We start from the raw sequence: 19572 nt of genomic DNA, 5'->3' as shown, positions 1-19572 counted from the left end.
CACATCTGGGAGAGCAGCCATGGCCTGGGAGAGATCCAAGGACTAGGAACACCTCTGGTCCTCTGCCTTCATTTTACAGCTCAGGAAACTGAGGCCCAAAGAAGGGGGTGGGATGACTTGCTCAGAGTCCCCCAGTGAGGCAGTGGCAGAGCTGGCAGAGCCCGTGGTTCTGGGATTCTGCGGGCAGAGCTCTTTGTCCTCCTTTGCGTGCGAGTGTAACCAGAACGTCCTGGAAACGAGCCCTCGCCCACCCCCTCCAAGTTGGGCTGTTGCTCAGCAACCCAGCACAACACCTTAAGGCAGAAAGGGGAGCTGAATTCCTGGGAGCTGAGGTTCTCACAAGCCCAGGGCAAAGTTCCCAGGTGCTCCCCAGCTGCCCAGCCTCTCCAGCAGCCCCTTTCCTTTTGCGTTCGCATCATTTAGGCAATCTTCCCAGCAGCTCTTGAAGGATCCAGATCTGGGCCTCTGGCCTCCCTGATCAGGTCAGCTTCTCAGGTAGCATGTGGAGCAGAGACCAGGGGGAGGCAGGGAAGGGGAAGGGAACAGTCATTTATACAGCGCCTACTATGTGCCAGGCACCGTGCTCCGCACTTGTTACAATATTGTATCCTTTGTTCCCTCCCAACAACCCTGGGAGGTAGGTGCTGCTATTATCCCAATTTTATAGATGGGGAAACCAAAGCAGATGGAGGTTAAGTGACTTGCCCAGAAATCACCCAGCAAGTGTCTGAGGTTGGATTTGAACTCAGGTCTCTTGGCTCCAGGCCTAGCTCTCTATCCCCTATCCCACCCTAGCTTCCACAAGAGTGCTATGGAGATTTCTCTGATGCCTGCTTGTGGTGTAAAGGCCAACCCGCCTTCCAGAAGCATGTTCCAGGGGACCACAGATCCTGGCAGAATCTGCCAAGTAGGAGAATCTCGCAGCATGGGCCCAGGGATAAACGGTCTGTCTGGCATTCACAGACCAGTTGAAATGAGAGGAGGACTTCCCAGCAGCAGGCTCACCACCGGGGGGGGGGTGATTTTTTTGGTTTTTGGCAGCCACGGCCACTTGTGAGACTGTCCTGCTCACTCCCGTCACCTGTCTACCTGTCTAGATCTCATTTCTTCCTCTCTGTCTCTCACCTGCGTCTCCATCTCTCCATGCACACTTTCATCACCTCTGCACCAGCAGCTTCCTACCTGGCCTCTCTGCCTGAGCCTCTCCCCTCTCAGTCCCTCCTCACAGCTGCCACAGAGATGTTCCGAAAGCATAGCCTGTGTTACCCTCCCCCAACACACCCACATCCTCAGGAAACTCCAGGCTCCTCCTGTTACCCCAGAATCAAATAGAAAACTCCTGGTGGCATTGAAAGCATCTTGCAGCCTGGTCCCTTGGGACATTTCCAATCTTCTTCGGCTCTTCTTCTACTTATCTCCTCTGTGCTACAGTCACACAGCCCCCCTACTGTTCTCACATATGCCATTCATTCTCCCCCCTCCATGTCTTTGGCCTTGCTGTCCCCCACACCTGGAAGGATTGCCATTCACATCTTCAGTCCTTCAATTTTTAGGGCCCCTTGACTCCTACTGGAGGCCTTTCCTGCCCTCCCCCTTCCTCTCTATCGTGCATACATCTGGTATATACCCACGAAAGGGCATTTTCTCTCCTGCTTTCGACTGTAAGCTCCTTGAAGGCAGGAGCCATTTTTGCTTTTTTATTTTCTTCTTTGTATCTCCAGCACCGAGCACAGCAGAGGTAACATAAGGATCTTGCCCTGTGCCACCCCCACAGTGCTTTCCGGAAAACCAAGTGAGATGATGCATGGGAAGTGTTTTAAGTACCTCATGTAAATGGGTTTTCCTTGTGGTACAAAGGGCGGCTGACCTTGGGGGCAGGAACCGGTGGGCCTTGGAGCCTCCTCCGGCACATGCCAGCTGCACACCCGGGACAGACCGCTTGGCTTCTTAGTCTCCCTAGCTGAGAAGCTGCAGACCGGCTGATGATCACCAGTGAAATCACAGGCCCAGACCTGCCCTCCACCCCCCACCAAAAGTGTTATTATAGAAATAAGAAATAAAGAATAAGAATAGCTAGCTTTGACATGGCGCTTTAAGGTTTGCAGGTCCCCTTTGGTCCTCGAGAAGACCTGGGAAGTGGGAATATGATCACCTCATTTTGCAGGTGAGGACACTGAGGCATGCAGAGGTTAAATGGCTCGCCCAGGGTCACAAAGCTGGTAGTGTCCAAGGCTAGATTTGCACTCAGTCTTCCTGATACCAGCTCGATGGCTCTACCACAGCTACCTCGAGGCAAGCAGAAGCAAGTGTAGGAAAAATCCTCCCACTCTGCAGCTGAGGGGACCCAAACCTCTTACAAGCTTCAGATCCTAATCCTTCACTGGAGCCCTCCAGGCTTTGTGTGGCCTGTGATGCTGTCTGGGTGAGATGTCCTCCTGGCGGGTGAGAAGAGCGTCTGCCCTCCCGGGACACCCTCATGCCAGTAGTGAGAAGAGCCTCTGAAGCCGGTGTCTGTTCCACAGCCCTGGTTGGGTTCCCTGTCAGCTGGCCATGGCCTGAGGGCCCCTGCTTTCCAACAGAAAGCATCGAGGCAAAGACCTTGACGCAGAGGCAGAGGACCTGGTTTCCCAGGCAGCCTCTGCCACTTCCTAGCCAGGAGACCAGAGTAAGCTGCTTCTCTTCTCTTTGGGTCTCAGCTTCCTCATCTGTAAAATGGGAGATGGGGTTAGGCTAGATGGAGGTCCTTTCCAGCTTCGAAGTGATCCCAGGCTAGGGTCCTTTCCCGGCACCGTGATCCTCAGACTGCCTCTCAGCTGTGGACGTTGACATGGGCTTGAGGCTGCAGTCAGAATCAGTAGCCTGGGACTGCCCGGAGGTGACTCACTCTAGCACACTCCCCCCAGAACCAGATCCAGGCCTAGGATAGCTGGTTGATTTTCAGCTCTCCCATTGGCCCTTGTAGGGCAGGAACCCTGTAGCCTAGTCCAGGGTTCTAGCCCAGTAGAAAGGAAGGACACAGTCAGCCAGCCACTACTCTGTGGAGCTCAGTTTTGAACCCAGGTCTGCCCACCAGTCACAGGTCTCTGCAGACTTAGTGCACTTGATAATTGTCAGCGATCATGATAACGCCAGGTCCTGTGCTCTTGCCGTTATCCCAGGCTACCGAGCTCTGACTTGCTGGCTGTGTGAGCCTCAGTTTTCCCTTCTGTGGAGCAGAGCAGCAGTTCTTCTACCTCCCTCGCAGGGCTCTGTAACAAAGGCACTTTGTGAGCCAACTCTAAGGAGGGAGAAGAATATGAACTTGAACACTCTGATTAGTTCATTAGTCAGAGCTTCCACCTGAGCATTCCATTTTTAAGGGGAACCCTAGAATGTCAGGGCTGGAACAGGACAAGTCACAGAACCTGTCCAGGCCTCAGTTTCCTCATCTGTAAAATCAGGAGGTTGGATTCCATGCCATCTGAGGTCCACCCAGTTCCAGGTCTCTGGTAACAGAATGAGTCATAGATCTTAGAACAGGTTACCAGCCCTTTGTGTCAGACTGTCTCAGGAAGCAAAACCAGGGTACAGTGAGAAGAACTTTTCTCACTTTCTTGGTTCATATAATCCCCACCCAGGAAACCTGCAATAACATGTGCCTGGTATTCCCCGGTTTAGTGAAAACAATTCTCCCCTGTGAGCCAAAGTCCACAAATAATGTAGAAGAAAGTTTATCAAAGGGGGTTGATCAACCATAGGTCCCAGGGTATGTTAGAGTCCTCAGGCAGACCAGGAGTGCCTGCCTGAATCCAGTTTTTCATTGTTATCTCTTGGGCCTCGATGCATCTTCAAGAGTCATCATCTCCCTTGTGATTGCCTAAGCTTCTGTCTGAGACCCTTTCTCCTCTGTATCATCTTCGTTGTCTCACATTTACCAGCCTCACCCATAAGCATGCACGTAGCCTTCAGGTGCAAAAACTTCTGGCTTTTAGTAAATGGGTAACATAAAGGAAAAAGGAAGAAGAAATAATCTGCCACTACCTAAAAATGGCAGACCCAGAAAGAACCTTAGGACAGAGAATGTCACAGCTGGGAGGGCCTTTAGAACACAGGATGTCAGAGCTGAAAGGGCCCTTAGAATACAGGATGGAAGAGCTGAAAGGGCCCTTAGAACACAGGATGGCAGAGCTAGGAGGGCCCTTAGAACACAGGATGGAAGAGCTGAAAGGGCCCTTGGAACCCAGGATGTCAGAGCTAGGAAGGACTATAGAAGCCAGGATGGCAGAGCTAGGAGGGACCTTAGAACACAGGATGGCAGAGCTAGGAGGGACCTTAGAACACAGGATGGCAGAGCTAGGAGGGACCTTAGAACACAGGATGGCAGAGCTAGAAGAGCCCTGAGAACGCAGAATGTCAGAGCTAGGAGGGCCCTTAGAACACGGGATGGCAGAGCTGAAAGGGCCTTTAGAACACAGGATGGCAGAGCTAGGAGGATCCTTAGAACACAGGATGTCAGAGCTGGGAGGGCCCTTAGAACAAAGGATGTCAGAGCTGGGAGGGCCCTTAGAACAAAGGATGTCAGAGCTGAAAGGGCCCTTAGAACACAGGATGGCAGAGCTGGAAGAGCCCTGAGAACGCAGAATGGCAGAGCTAGGAGGGCCCTTAGAACACGGAATGGCAGAGCTGAAAGGGCCCTTAGAACACAGGATGGCAGAACTGAAAGGGCCCTTAGAAGACAGGGTGGCAGAGCTGAAAGGGCACTTAGAACACAGGGTGGCAGAGCTGAAGGGGCACTTAGAACAAAGGATGTCAGAGCTGAAAGGGCCCTTAGAACACAGGATGGCAGAACTGAAAGGGCCCTTAGAACACAGGATGGCAAAGCTAGGAGGGCCCTTAGAACGCAGGATGTCAGAGCTGAAAGGGCCCTTAGAACACAGAATGTCAGAGCTGGGAGGGCCTTAGAACACAGGATGTCAGAGCTAGGAGGGCCTTTAGAACACAGGATGTCAGAGCTAGGAGGGCCCTTAGAACACAGGATATCAGAACTAGAAGGGCCCTTAGGACATAGAATGTCAGGACTGGGAGAACATCTAGTCCAGCCCCTTCAAGGAGGGAACCCAACATCAGAGAAGTCTAAAGACAGGCCTGACCAGAGGCAAGAGCAGTGTGCCCCAGGCATCCAGAATCTTCATGCAGGCATCTGTACCCCATCCTGCCAGTAAAGTGTAATGAATAACCACACATGTATTTTAATGCCGACTCTCGTCTAAGACCCCTCAGAAACACCCCTGACCTTTCTGGCCATGCTCGGCTCACTGTGCCATGTGCCTGGGGACTCCTCTCTGCTGGCTCTTTTCCCATCGGTTCCTATTCAGAGAATCCCTTCTTCCCTCCCTCCTGGGTTAGCAAGAGGGAGGAGGGAGGGTGAGGGGGAAAGCTTCTGGCAAGAGGCAAATGATCATTTCTGGCTCCAGGAGTTTCTAATGTAAGTGCTGATAACCTTTCCCCGGATGGTGCATCGACCTCTAAATATAGATCCAGATATTTGTAAAACGAATGCCTGGGCCCATGGGGCCAGGTAGAGGGGGCAGAGACTGGATGGAACTGGTAGTCTTACCTCCAGTCCAGGAGGAGAGCTGGGCAGAGGCAGCAGCTCTCTGCGTTTGGGCCTGCTCCCGTACTGAGTCTGACAGTGCGTGAAGGCCTGGCCTGGCTTGGCCAGGCTCTCCAGCCTACGACACATTTCTTCAGCCAGTGGCAACATTCTCTACCCTTGGACTAGCCCTCCTACCCTTGAGGGCGATCTTGTAAATGCACTAGCAACATCACCCCGAGCCTGGCTCCAGGCGTGTACCTAACAGGATCCCCATTTCACACTTGTAAGAGCCCCACTGCCCGGAGAAGAACAGAAGGAAGCTTTATGGTCTGGAGGATTTTATTGGAACACAGCCATGCCCCAACAATTTAAATATTTCTGTAAATTCTCGGCTAACTAGATTAGAGGGGATTGAAATGATCTTAGCCTAGGCTAGAGGCAGAGGAGGTGTGGGAACTTGGCTTCCTGGGACGGGCTTGAATAGATTGGGTGGCATGGTGGAAAGACCCCCAGAAATAGTGCTTGGGAAGTGAGTTCAGATCCTACCCCTACTACTTATGACCTATGGAACCTCTCTGGGCCTCAGTTTCCTCATCTGTAAAATTAAAGCATTGGACTAGCTAACCCCTATGGTCTCTCCTCTAAATCGGTGATCTTTTGGCTATGCGCCAGATAGCCCCTTTATCCTCTCCCTCAATTCATTAAGTACCCATTAGGTGCCATGGGTGCTGTGGGTGCCAAATCGAGCCTCACCATGCTGGCCAAGTCAGCCCCTCCCTGCTCCCTTCCCTTCCCCTCCCTGCGCTAGGGGGAGGTGGGGGGGCGGGGCGGGGCGAGCAAGCGCTGAGTGGTTCTCTACAGGGGGCCAGCAAAGAATGCTCCTGATGGACAGGGCAGACCCTGGTGGAGACCAGGACGATGGAACCTGGACAGGGACAGGTGCTGGACGCAGCTTAACAAGGTCCAAGGGAAGGAACCCTTAATTCAACAAACATTTATGAAGTGCCTCTATGAGGGCAGGGGATGAACCAAGAAGGCCCCACCCTAAGGGAACAGTAGCTACAGAGTGTAAGCTCATAGAAGGCAGGAATTGCTTTGGTTTTCACTTCCTATCCATAGCACCTGAGGCTGTGTCTACCCACAGTACACGCTCAGGCCAACAATACTGAGTCAGAACTGTGATGGAGAGTTCTCTGCTGCTCTGCAAAGATTTGAGGAGGGAGAGAAATCCTCACTCCGAATGTAAGGAAAGGCCTTTTTTGGGAGGGTGAGGGGGGAGACTGAGCGAGACTCTGAATGGAGCCTTGAGAATAAAGGTTTCAGCAGGGAGAGATAGGAGAGCCTAGTTCTCAAACTGGAAGCAAGTTGCGTCATCCACTCTGCCGGGGTCTAGGGAAGCCACTTTCAATTCTAAGCTCCTTCCTCTGATTCCTGCTCTGTACTCCTTCCACTGTGCTTGGTGTGGTCCCCTGCATTGTGGTTCCTGGTGTGGTTCCTGCATGCAGAGGGCAGGGAGCGAGGAGGTAGCAGCTGGGGATGGCCTCCGTGTCACAATGGGAACGAGACTGGCAAGGGAAGCCACAAGACATCTTTGGTCCAGCCCGTAACTTCGGTGAGATGCCAGAGGCATGCAGTGTCTAGACCAGCAGCCGAGGCGGTCCCCGTGGTTTCTGCCTGAGTCAGACTTCATCTGCAGGAGCACACTCAGTTTGGGATGCCATGTTTTAGGTCCCTGGGCCACAAGTGGCAAAGGGATCGGAGACCAGGCTGTATGAAGATGGATTGGTGGGAATTCACAGGATTTAGAGATGGAAGAAATATTAGACATCTCATCCATCTCCCAGCTTTACAAATTAAAAAAGCTAAGGGCTAGAGAAGGAGATAATCCGGGCGAAATGACTAGGGGTCAGTTTCTTCCTCGGACACCGTGTGATCCTCAGCAAGTCATTTAACCTCTCTCAGACTCAGTTTCCTCGTCTGAAAATGTAGAAAATAAAGACAGCCCCTCCCAATACAGTTGTGGGGGTCAGACAACATCTGTAAAGTCCTGTGTAAGCCAGAAAGCACCACATAAATGTTGGCCGTTATTATTTCTATTATTATTGAATCGGGAGTGCTCAGCTTGGCGAAGACTTCACGGGGGGCGGGGGGGGGGATGCGAAGGCAGTTGTCAGCACTGCCCCAAATAGTGTAGAAGGTAAGAGCTGCTCAAATGTGGAATGAGTTGCCTTGCAGGCACTGAGTTGCCCATCCCTGGAGGAATTCAAGCAGAGTGGTTGGCCACTTTGCCAAGGATGCTATGGGCGATATGTGAGTTTAAATACAAATTGGACTAGACAGATCCAGAGATTGTTTCCAGCTCTGGGGTTATGCAGTCCTGCTGAAGCGTGGATGGGCTTCCCAGGTTCCAAAGAGAGGAGGGAGGAGGTTAGATCTGAGTCTCTGTGTGGCGCCATGCATCATTTTCTAGGGCATTTGAGTCACGCCTGCCGATCTGCACGTCTCCGGCTGGGCCCAGCCTCAGCCCAGCCCAGGCCGTTACGTTAACTCCCACTGCATCCGCCAGGTCCTTGAGGCCCCGAGCTTGGTAGAAAGAGTTCTGGCTCTGGCACCAATAGGTCTGAGTTCTTGTCCCAGCCCCACATCTGCAAGTTGAGGAGTTAGTCCTAATGGATTTCTAAAGTCCCTCTGTGCTCCCATGATCACCGTGATCCTGCCCACCTCACAGGCTGCCTTTTTTCTTTCCTCCAGAATCTCCCAGGTTCATCAAGGAGCCCCGGGATCAGATTGGGGTGTCAGGTGGTGTGGCTTCCTTCGTTTGCCAGGCCACTGGAGACCCCAAGCCACGGGTGACGTGGAACAAGAAAGGCAAGAAGGTGAACTCCCAGCGCTTTGAGGTAAGGAAGCACCTTCCCATCTTTCACCTTCCTACCATCTCCCAGCCCACCAAAAAGCTGGCAGTCACGTGCCTAAGTACAGCACTTCCATGCACGCATACCCCTAAACGTATCTGTAAACGTCCTCCACCCCCACACAGTGCACACGAGCCATCCCTCAGTGGGCCCCTGCAGAGAAGAGCTCATGCTGCTTCTCCACATCCCCAGGCTCCCCCAGGCTGTCTAGGTCTGGGCCTTACACAGAGGCCACACTGAAATGGGGCTTAGGCTCTCAAAGTGTGTCTCACTCTGGATTTGGTTCCCCACTGAAAGGCACAGACGCACTCTGCGTACATTGGCCCAGTGATGGCTAGCATCTCCCACCCCTCCCTACTGGAAGCCTGTCCTTGGCGTAGGGAAAGGAAGAAGGAAGGGGGGAGCCAGAAGCAATCCTCACTTGGGAAAGGGTCTGGCCTCTGGCCTGAGTTTAGTAGTTCTTGAAACTTGCCTGTGATCTCAATTCAACAAATAAATCAGTTAAGCTGAATACTTTTGGAAAATTGGGGTCTCTTCACTCTTTACCCATCTGTGCCCCAGCACCACCACCCCAGATATCCCTTTATTCAGACATAGATGCATGCCCATTATCACACACTGCCCTGCACAGGTATACTTATATTCTTAATAGCTCCCCACATAAATACAAAGCCTTCCATCAACATAGTCTCAGCTATTCACTTTTATATATGCACGTATCCTAGATAGATAGATATATAGATATATACATACACACACGTAGACACACACACATAGTGTGAAACATACACAACCTCCCTCACAAATTCAGATACTCCTCCCTACACATATACCCCTAATGCACAGAGAAACACATCCCTGCATATCTAGGGACCAGACCCATGATTTCATTTGAATAGGGAAATCTCCATCTCTCAACACTGAGAGGTTAAATGAATCACCAGAATCACCCAGGATGTGTCAGAAGCGGGATTTGAACCCAGGTCTTTATGGAGCCCAGCTCAGCCAGCTCTCTGTTCACTGTTCCACACTGTCGTGCATGTGTGTGAGCATACACACACACACACACACACACACACACACACACACACACACACTCTCTCTCTCTCACACTCTTACCTGTCAGGTCCACTATCTCCTTTCCTACTAAGCAAAGATACACATATATGTTCTGTGCATAGATACACACACACCCCTATGCATATTTATGAGTGCATACCATACCAAGTCCCTTTACCACTCTCTGTCTCAGTTTCCTTTTCTGTAAAGTGAAGATAACAATAGTGTCTATCCCCCAGGCTTATGGAGATAAAATGAGATAATCTTTATAAAGTGCTGTGTGAGTGTTAGCTGTTACAATTGTTGTATTATTATTGGTCTGCTGTTACACACATATTCACCCTCTGTACACAGATACATACTTTTGCACTTGGGTCTACAAGCATACCTACACAACGTCACACATACACACACACACACACACACACACACACACACACACACGTCCCAACGTACCCCACCTCTCCTCAGCACCCTATCTGCCCTCTGTCACCACAGGTCCCTAAACCACAGCCACGTTCCCATTGGCAAAAGCAGAAAAGAAAGCTTGTGCATAGTCACCAGCTAGGAAGGGGCGTGCTCCAGAGGGGGTCGGGCAGCATGGAGAGAGGAATGGGGATGATGCAACTCAGAGAAAACTCTGATGCTCATCTGCTCCTTTTCTCCCGGCCAGACGATCGAGTTTGACGAGAGTGCCGGTGCGGTGCTTCGGATCCAGCCCCTGAGGACACCCCGGGATGAGAATGTGTACGAATGTGTGGCGCAGAATCCCATCGGGGAGATCACCGTGCATGCTAAGCTCACTGTCCTCCGAGGTACTGGCAACCCCAATTCTGGTGCCCACTGCTAAGACCGGGGTCTCCACATGGCTCCAGCACACCCATCCCATTGGGCTCAGACTGGAGCAGGAGGGAGACAGGGGCAGGGGGATGTCCACCTTCACAATGACTTTTTGCCAGTCTAGAATTCGTGGATTTTGGAATCAGGGGACCTCAGTCCAAGTAACAGTCCAAGTAGGCAAGTAACTAAAGTTCTCAGCCCTTAGTTTCACTCTCTCTGAAATGAGGTAATTGGACTAAATAATCTCTCAAGGCCCTTAACGCTGCAAATCCATGATCCCATGAGTCTGCAAGCATTAGAGGCCTTAGTGTGTACCTGGCCCTGTGTTCTATTGCACACACAGGGAAGGGGGAGGTAGCCCCTTCCTTTGAGGAGCTCAGGATCGAGGTGGAGAGAACACCTGGGTTCTAGTCCCTCTGTCTAGTCCCCATTTGTAAAGGAGGCAGGGGGAGGGGTAGCCCCTTCCTTTGAGGGGGTCAGGATCGAGGTGGAGAGAACACCTGGGTTCTAGTCCCTCTGCCTAGTCCCCATTTGTAAAGGAGGCAGTTATACCGCGTGGTATGCAAGATCTCTCCCAACTCTGACCTGCTGTCATCCAGCTCTGTGCTATCCCCAAGATGACAAGAAGCTCCATAAGAATAAATTATTATGTGTCCAGTGGTTTGGTTTGCTCTGTGAGCAATAGGACCACAGGACTTAGAGCTGAGAGGGACCTTACAAGTCATCTGGGCCAAGACCTGAGGTCCAGAGAGAGGGGACTTACCCAAGGTCACACCAGAGCTACAATCTCAACCTAGGGCTCATCCCAAAGCATTAAACCTCAGAGCTCAGGGGTGCTGGGATCAGCTAGGCCTGAAGCAGCCAGCTGCCTAAACAAGATCATCTCTGTGATGATGTGTCTTCCTCATTTGTACAGTCTGGGTGTGGGGCATGGGGGCCCAATATGAATCATAAACTGCCTGAGTCCTCCCCTGGTGTCCCACTGGGGCACGGAAGTGAGCCTGGCCTCTCAAAGGCCATCCACTGGAAGCCCACATTTAGGCAAGATCTACCATGCTGGAAAGACAAGCCTAGCTTTGGACTCTCTGTCTGGCTTGGACCAGTCTAACTCCTCCGGGCGGAGGCTCAGCACCAGGTTGGCCACACAGTGATGGGGGATTTGGCCAGAGCCACCTTCTAAGACTCTCTGCACAATTGGATGGGGGCTGCAAATCTAAGGAGGTGAAGAGAATACCCACATCAACAAAATCACATGTCCTTGAAGTATTGAAATAGGGATTTCTAGAACACTAAGCTTTATAATTTTTACCCCCAACAACTCCAAGGTACATTGTGTGAACAATGTTGTGATCAGGTCACATGGTGACCAATGTTGTGTCACAGATCGGGACACAGAGGCTCAAAGAGAGGCATGACTTAACCCCAGTCACACAATTAACCAGAGTCAGAGTAGGAGTTCTTACTTTTCATATGCTAGGTGGAGAAGTGGATAGAGACCTGAGTTTGAATCTGACTTCAGATATTTAACAAGCAGTCACTTAAACTGTCTGCTTCAGTTTCCCCATTTGTGATACTTCCCAGGGTTGTCAAATGTGATAATATCTGTAAAAGCTCTTAGCTCAGTGCCTGACACATAATAGGCTTGTTTCCTTTCCTTTTTTCTTTCTCTTCTCCATGCCCAAGAAAACCCCCTGAATTTAGACCTCACGCCTCTAAGGTGAGGGACTCAGTAAGATTTCAGCAGGGAGTAAAGAACCTACTGAAAAGAACCAATGATTTTCTAGCACTTTGGCAACACCCATTTGCTTACCTGCCCATTAATGTGCTCGTTACAAATAATTATCTGTTCATTACAGTAGGTCCAGCAGGACTTGTGCGTGACTGCACTTCATTAGGATTGCTGGAGTTCCTGGGTGTATTGGAAAATAACACAATTGCCTTTCTCTCTAACCCTAATCTACAACTCAGATTTGACAGTGACCTCAGCCTGGCCTCCCCTCAGGCAGGCAGGCAGGCAGGCAGGCAGGCTGGCGGGCAGCTGGTTGGAGCCATCGAGGTTGGCCTGAGATAGCCCTTGCTCAGCTGGGAAGGTTATAATCACCTTACCCTTCACCCAGCTTTCAGCAGGCTGCACCAGCCCACTGCACTCCCTTGATCAGCTGAGATGACAATTGGGGAAGTCTTGGGTCTGCCATTTATCAGTAGGGGAAGGATTTGACCCAGATGTGCTTGAAAAGCATTGGCCCTATAGCGAAGGGAAGGAGTGGGTGGGGATTTGCAGTCTGTAGGGCCAGGGAAGCCTGTTTTCCTCTTCCTCCTTAGAGCCAAAGGGCCCAGACTAGAGTTCTAGCTCCCCCACTGAACTATCTGTGTGACTGTGGGCAAGTCCATTCTCCTCCCTGGGCCTCAGTTTACATCTATAAACTCTGGCAGAGTAGGCAGACAGAGCTAGACCTAGGTGAGCCCTTCTTAGCCCTGGGAACGGTCACTGCACACAATAGGGTCAGAGTTCCTTGGGGCAGCAGGGGAAGAGGAGGGTTCTTCATGCCGGCAGCATCATTCCCCTCCCCCTGCCCCGCCTCTCCCTGTCTTCTGGGCCAGATTCCTCAGAGGCCTAGGAGTCAGCCAGATGAGCACAGGCCTTGTTTCTCCCTGTACCCTGACCCATCTGGACCCTGATCCAAGCAGTGGCTGCTTCCTGATGCCAGAGAGAGGGAGGGAGATAGGGAACTGGGAGACATGGCTCCTCCCGGCTCGCCCCTGCAGGCCAAGGCAGAGCCTCCTCTCCCATCCCTGCCAGCCACTCTTTCCCCAGAGATAGGCTCATGGTGACCTTTGCACATCTTTCACGAAGCACAGTCCTCAAGGCCCTGGGCCTGACTCCAGCGGCAGGACCTGGAGAGTTAAAAGGACAAACTCTGAATGCATTAACCCCCTCCAGGCAGACAGAGAAAGAGAAGGGGAGGCATGCTTCCCTGCTATCTCTCCCATTCAGGGCTGGCTCCTATGTCCCCTCTCTTCTCTTTACTCTCCAGCCCTGGCTTTCCATCAGGAGCCTTGCTCCAGGCCCCAGACGGGGGCTGCATACACAGAGAACTTCAGAGATTTAGGAGCTCTGCGCCGTCATCTGATGGAGGAGGAAACTGAGGCCCAGTGCCTCCTTGCCTCCCCATGCAAGCTTATCTCCCTGTACAAAGCTGCCAGCTATCACCTTCCCCTTTATCTTGATCCTTGTATCTATAAATACACATGCGAGTGAGCTCAGAACAGCAAACACATACTCGCTTCTGCTTTTAATTATTAAACAGCTGTGCCCACTGCGGGGAAGGAGCAGCGGTGCCACCCACAGTCTCCCGTCTCCTTCCTGGGACCAGGGAGGTGGGGCTGGGGGTAGATTCTACCCTCTACCTTTGAGGAGGATTGGGGGTGCGGGGGGAAGGGTTCTGGGCCTGGCAGCCTAGAATGAAGCTCCTTCTAAGGCCAGCAAGATGAAGCCAGGTACCCTTTGGTCTCTCCTTAGAAACACAGAGTTGAAAGAGCCTCCCCCCAGCCCTCATCTTACAGATGAGAAAACTTAGACCCCCGGGGCAGCTAGGTGGTACATTGGATAGAACACCAGCCCTGGAGTCAAGAGGATCTGAGTTCAAATCCAGCCTCAGATACTCAGAGACTTGCCCAGAGTCACATAAGCTAGTAAGTATCTGGTTAGATACTTTCAAGTCAGATACCACCAAACCTGCCCCTCCAAGAACCGGACTGCCTATAGGCCTTTACCTCTCGGAGAAACAGGCTAGAATAGATTGAATGAAGTGAAATGTTACCACCTGATCTTAGCAATCTTTCTTTTCCCTGACTGGATCTGTAATTTCATCAGTACAGGGAGATCTCTCTCTGAGCAGAAATCTCTCTTCTGGTGATGGAGCCTTCATTCTCCCTTGAAGGAGCCCCTCCCATTTGGGGACAGCTCTCATTGTGAAGATGTTTTCCCTTCCCTCAAGCTGAAATCTTTCTCCAAGTCACTTCATCCTCTTGGTCCTAATTCTGCCTTCTGGAGCCAAGCAAACATTCTACTCCCACTTCCCCCATGATAGTCCTTCAGACAACTTAGGACACTCGTCATGTTCTGTCTGCACTCCCAACCAAATCATCTACATGTGAAACACCCTTGATTCCTTCATCCGACCATCCTCTAAAGCAGCCTCAAATCCCCTCACCCTTCTTGTTGACCTCCTCTGATATGCTCCAGCTTGTCAACATCACCCCACCCCAAAAAATGTGGCACCCAGAACAGAAAATATCATTCCAGGTGGAGTCTGACCAGGTCAGAAAAAAACAGGACTTTCCCCTTCTGGGCACCTTGCCTCTCCTCATAAAGCCCAAGACTGAGTTAGGCTCTTCTGACCATCATGTTACCTTACTGACTTATGTGGAGCTTGTGGTCTACTAAGATCATCAGATCACTTTCCCCTCATGAACTATTATTCATCCCAACTGGTACCTGATGCAGGAATCTCCTTTGCAGTGTTTCTGACCAGTGGTCATCCAGTCTCAGTGAGCAACCCCTCCTCTTCCAAAAGGCCTTTCCTGGCCATTCATTTCCTATAGCCCAAGGGAGATCATGCCACTTAGTACTTAACAATAGTTTGTCTTGTCATCTTCAGTGTGGCTTCCTGTGTGCCTCTCTTAGCTCCCTAATGGGATGGTAAATTCCCTAGAGGTTGGGCACTGGTTCCCCCCCCACCTCCTCTGCTCTTAGTAGAGCCCAAAGCTAGGCCTCAGGAAAGGCTTCATCATGGAAAGGGTCAGAGTGTTGCATCGAGGGACCAGTCGCTGCACATCATTCGGAGGAGCCTTGTCACCTGTGGGAAGGAGGGACAGGATTTCTTTGTCCGGATGGAAAGAAACGGGAGTGTCTGAACTGAGTGCCGATTTGTGATGCACGGAGATGCTTTCTCTACCCATCTGATCCTCAAATCTGATCACGCCTCTCTCCGTTGTTGTTTTAATTAAACTCCGAGGAATTCTGCAGAATGTGCTGCAAGATGAACATTTTTGTTTAATTAGAAACACTCAGTAATAATAGTTGTATGAGGCCTCCCCCCAACACACACGCACGCACGCACACACACGCACACACACACACTGCCAATCAAGAGGGCAATTCTCCTAGAGGATTAATTGGCTGATGAAATCGATGAGCCCCCAGTGGAAGGCAGGGGACTGCCAGCCTAGTGGTACTTGGTTGTGATGTCATCAGGAGCCAATCAGAACCAGGAGTCACTCTAATAGCACATTGGCTACCTGCTTTTTGGGTCAAGGGGTGACAGCTCCCCCCACACCTGCCCCCATGGATACATAATCTGCCACATTTCCAACCCTTCTACCTCCCCTGGGCTTGTTTTCCCTAAGCCTCCAGAAACTGTTGGAGAATAGAAATCTCCCTGAGAGCCGGGACCAGATTGGTCTGCTGTTTGGGCCCTGAAGCTCCCTGCCCACCACACCCTCCAGTGAACTGGGGTTTTGTGTTACCCATACAGATCCCAGGTACCCCACATGGGCTGCTTGTTAACAATGCCAGACACTTCACCTCAGTAGTAACACATGAAAGCTTTTCTTTTTTTCCCCCTTTGTGGCCCCCAGCTCCCCTCCCCACCTCCCACCCCATTGCCATCAAGTATCATTCCTGTTTATGACAAAAACTGCATTGGCTCCCTTCTCCCAGCTTGGAGGTGGTTGGAGCTGAGAGAGGTCGGCTGGAGGCACGTCCCTATGGCCCTGTCCTCCTCTTGGATGCTCCGGGAGAAAATCAGGCCATCGCCAAGCCTGTTCTGAGCCCCACTGGATTCACAGTCTTACACTCCGTTCTCTGGGAGGTGGGAGACAGAGAAAAAAAGGCACAAGCATCCCTGACTAGTGATCAGCCTCCAGCTAGAGCCCTCCCATTATGGGCTGAGAGGTGAGCTCATTGCCTCCCAAGGCTGCCTGTTGCCACTTTCGGGCAATTCTGAGCCAAAGCCTGTCCCTCTGTGCTGTACCTTCTAGGCCAAGCAGAAGAAGAAGAAAGAATATCTTTTCTGTAGAAAGAATACTCATTATTTAAGGTCCTTTGTCATGTTCAAGCTAAACTTCCCTAGTTCCTTTAACCAGTCCTCTGGTCCCCTCACCACCTTGGTCACCAGTCCTCCACCAACGTCGCCTTGGTGCCCTCACCGTCTTGGTCACCAGTCCTCCACCGATGTTGCCTTGGTTCCCTCGCCATCTTGGTCACCAGTCCTCCACAGATGTCACCTTGGTCCCCTCACCATCTTGGTCACCCTCCTCTGAGTGCTCTCCCCAGCTTAACAGTGGTCTTCCTAAGATCTTGGCCCCATGATTGAAGATAATGCTGTTGACCCCAAGGCTTGTTGGAAAGATAGGACTTGCCCACGGAGAATAGAATCAATAAACATCAATATATGATACAGAGAAAGCTAAGAAGAGCTCATAGGAAGTGAGAGGAGACATTTAATTCAGCACCTACTCTGTGCCTGGAGCCATGCTAAGCACTTTACTTTGGACCCTCATAACAACCTTGTGAAGTAGTGCTGTTTTATCCCCACTTAAAGCTGGAAGGACCTTGAGATCATCAGGTCCTGTCCCCTCATTTTACAGAGGAAGAAACTCCCCAGGGAAGGACAGTGACTTACCCAAGGTCACACAGCTAGTAAATGGTAGATTTCAGAAAACCAAACCCAGGTCTTGTGCCTGAGCTAGAAGCCTGGGAGGGTGGGAGAGAACCCAGGGGCTATGATGTAGATCTTGGTAGAACCAAATTCCCCTTACCTATCTATCCTCCATTCATCTCTCCAGAAGGACATGGGCAAGTACTGTGGTCTCTGGCTGTTACTCCTAAAGGGTGCCCCACCCAGCCCCACTCTCCAGCCCTCAGGCACCAGCCAGGACCCAGGAAGGGAAGTGCATTTACAATGTCCAGTTTGAGAGGGTGTTTCAGGGATCTTAGGCTTGAGAGCATGAAGGAACATTGGAGATTATCTAGTCTAATCTGCTCCTCCCCGGGCTCATCCTGGTTCTATGACTTGCCCAAAGGCAAAGTAGTGAGACGCTATGCAAGGGAACCCAGAGGGTTTTATTGGCTGAGCAGCTAGGCTAACATGAGGCCTCAGCAGCAACAACGTGGGCATCTGTGATTCTTTCCCAGCTACACAGCACTCTCCTGGGAGAGGCCCCAGGCTTCAGTTGCCCCATCTGGGAAATGAGGGTAATGGTCCCTCCCCACCCCACCACACACACACACACACACACACACACACACACACACACACACATAATGAGATCTGCTCCAGATGGTCTGGCAGTATCTGTGTCATCTACGGCAGTGGCTGTTGATAATGAGCGCTCATGGCTTAATCATCTCCGACCCCACTTTGTACAATTCCTTCATAGGAGGATTTCTGTTCATCAGGGGTCTTGGCTATCTGGGAGGCCCCTCAGGCTGTGACAGAGAGAGTGCTCCAGTGGGAGCAGTGACTTCAGCCTGGGATTTAAAGGGGGGAAGGGGAGGGTGAAGGATTGGGGGGGGGGCATGGAAAGATAGAAGAAAAGGTGAAAAGAACCACAGAATGTCAGAGCTGGGAAGACACTTAGAAAATAGTATGTCAGAGCTGGGAGGGCCTTTAGAACACAAAATGTTAGAGCTGGGAGGACCCTTAGAACCCAGAATGTCAGAGCTGGGAGGATCCTTAGGACCCAGAATGTCAGAGCTGGGAGGATCCTTAGAACTCAGAATGTAAGGGCTAGGAGGGATCTTAGAACCCAGAGTGTCAGACCTGAGAAGGCTTTTAGAATATAGAGTGTAAGAGCTGGGAGGGCCCTTAGAAAATCTGATGTCAGAGTTGGAGGGGACCTTACACTACGGAATGTCACAGTTAGAAAGTCCCTTGGGAAATAGAACAAAGCGTCCTGGCTAGACTAAAGCCCTCATTTTACAGATGAGGCAAGGGAGGACTGGAGAGGAGAAGAGACTTGCTTAGGTCACCCCCAGGCCCAGGCAGGTCTCTTCTGCCCCCTCCAGGGCACTGACCTGGGCTGCCTACCTGTCCCCTCCCTAGATGCAGGCTGCAGCTCCCTCTCTCCTCTCCTTGCGCACAGACTCCCAGCCCTGTGAATTAGGCCACTGAGCCTATTGACACAGTTTGGAGAGCTCTGAATGGCAGAAGCCCAGCAGTCAGTGGTCCCACCTCATTGCCTGCTCAGAATTACTTTCCAGAGGCTCCTGACAGCTGATTGAGGCCACCAGCCCCAGGGGGAGCCCTGCCTTGTCCCCTACATTTGTGTCTATTGTCTCATTTGGTCCTCACCGCACTCTGGCGGGCCAGGGATTAACCCTTTTTTACAGATAAGGAATCTGGGGCCCAAAGAGCATTAGTGAGAGTGAGTTTCAGAACTGGGCCTAGAACCCTGGTCACCTGATTCCTAGCCCTGTTTTAACCCATTAGTCCTTGCAAGTTCATATTCACAGCCAGAGGAAGCTGAAAGTAAATAAAGTAGATAATTCAGCTCAGTCAGTGGAGAGCAGGCACTCAAAACTGGCATATCTCAATCCAGGGATGTTTCCCCTACACCCCGCCCCCCTGCAAACAGTGAAACAGGTGGAGGAAGGGCAAAAAGTGGGGTGAATTTGGTGTGGGTTGGAGCCACACATGGAGGTGTCCTATTGGCCTTTGCCGCAAACACCCACCACCAACGGGCCTGCTCTCTCCACAGAGGACCAGCTGCCCCCTGGCTTTCCCAACATTGACATGGGCCCCCAGCTGAAGGTGGTAGAGCGTACAAGGACTGCCACCATGCTTTGTGCAGCCAGTGGAAACCCAGACCCCGAAATCACCTGGTTTAAAGACTTCCTGCCGGTGGACCCAAGCACCAGCAATGGCAGGATCAAACAGCTGAGATCAGGTAAGGATTTGGGCAGAGAAAGGGGCAGGGGGAGGGGTGGGGTATGGGGTGTCACACAGGGAAGACAATGCCATATTGGCCAAGGTGGCCCTTAGACAAGTACCTAGGCAAGAATGACCTTCTGCCTCTGGACTAAAAGCTGCCACGCCAGCCACGGCCTCCTATCCTTGCATTCTGAAGCAGAGAGGAGCGTCTCGGTCTTCCCTCCAACCCCTTCTGAAACAAGCAAGAGGC

At 51.5% G+C, this 19572-nt stretch overlaps 1 protein-coding gene across 4 annotated transcripts in view; it reads left to right on the top strand.

The window, feature by feature from the left end:
* The window catches only part of PTPRS (protein tyrosine phosphatase receptor type S), a 145694-nt gene that overhangs the window by 37636 nt on the left and 88486 nt on the right, over positions 1 to 19572 (top strand). For all 4 annotated transcript variants that reach the window (XM_036741808.1, XM_036741807.1, XM_036741806.1 and 1 more), the window contains exons 3-5: positions 8327 to 8472; positions 10220 to 10361; positions 19150 to 19338. In XM_036741808.1, coding sequence (XP_036597703.1) covers positions 8327 to 8472; positions 10220 to 10361; positions 19150 to 19338 — 477 coding nt within the window. The remainder of the gene's footprint in view (positions 1 to 8326; positions 8473 to 10219; positions 10362 to 19149; positions 19339 to 19572) is intronic.

This window comes from Trichosurus vulpecula, chromosome 1 (assembly GCF_011100635.1).
Source record: "Trichosurus vulpecula isolate mTriVul1 chromosome 1, mTriVul1.pri, whole genome shotgun sequence".
Classification (NCBI taxonomy): domain Eukaryota; kingdom Metazoa; phylum Chordata; class Mammalia; order Diprotodontia; family Phalangeridae; genus Trichosurus; species Trichosurus vulpecula.
This window is presented reverse-complemented; position numbering and strand designations above follow the sequence as displayed.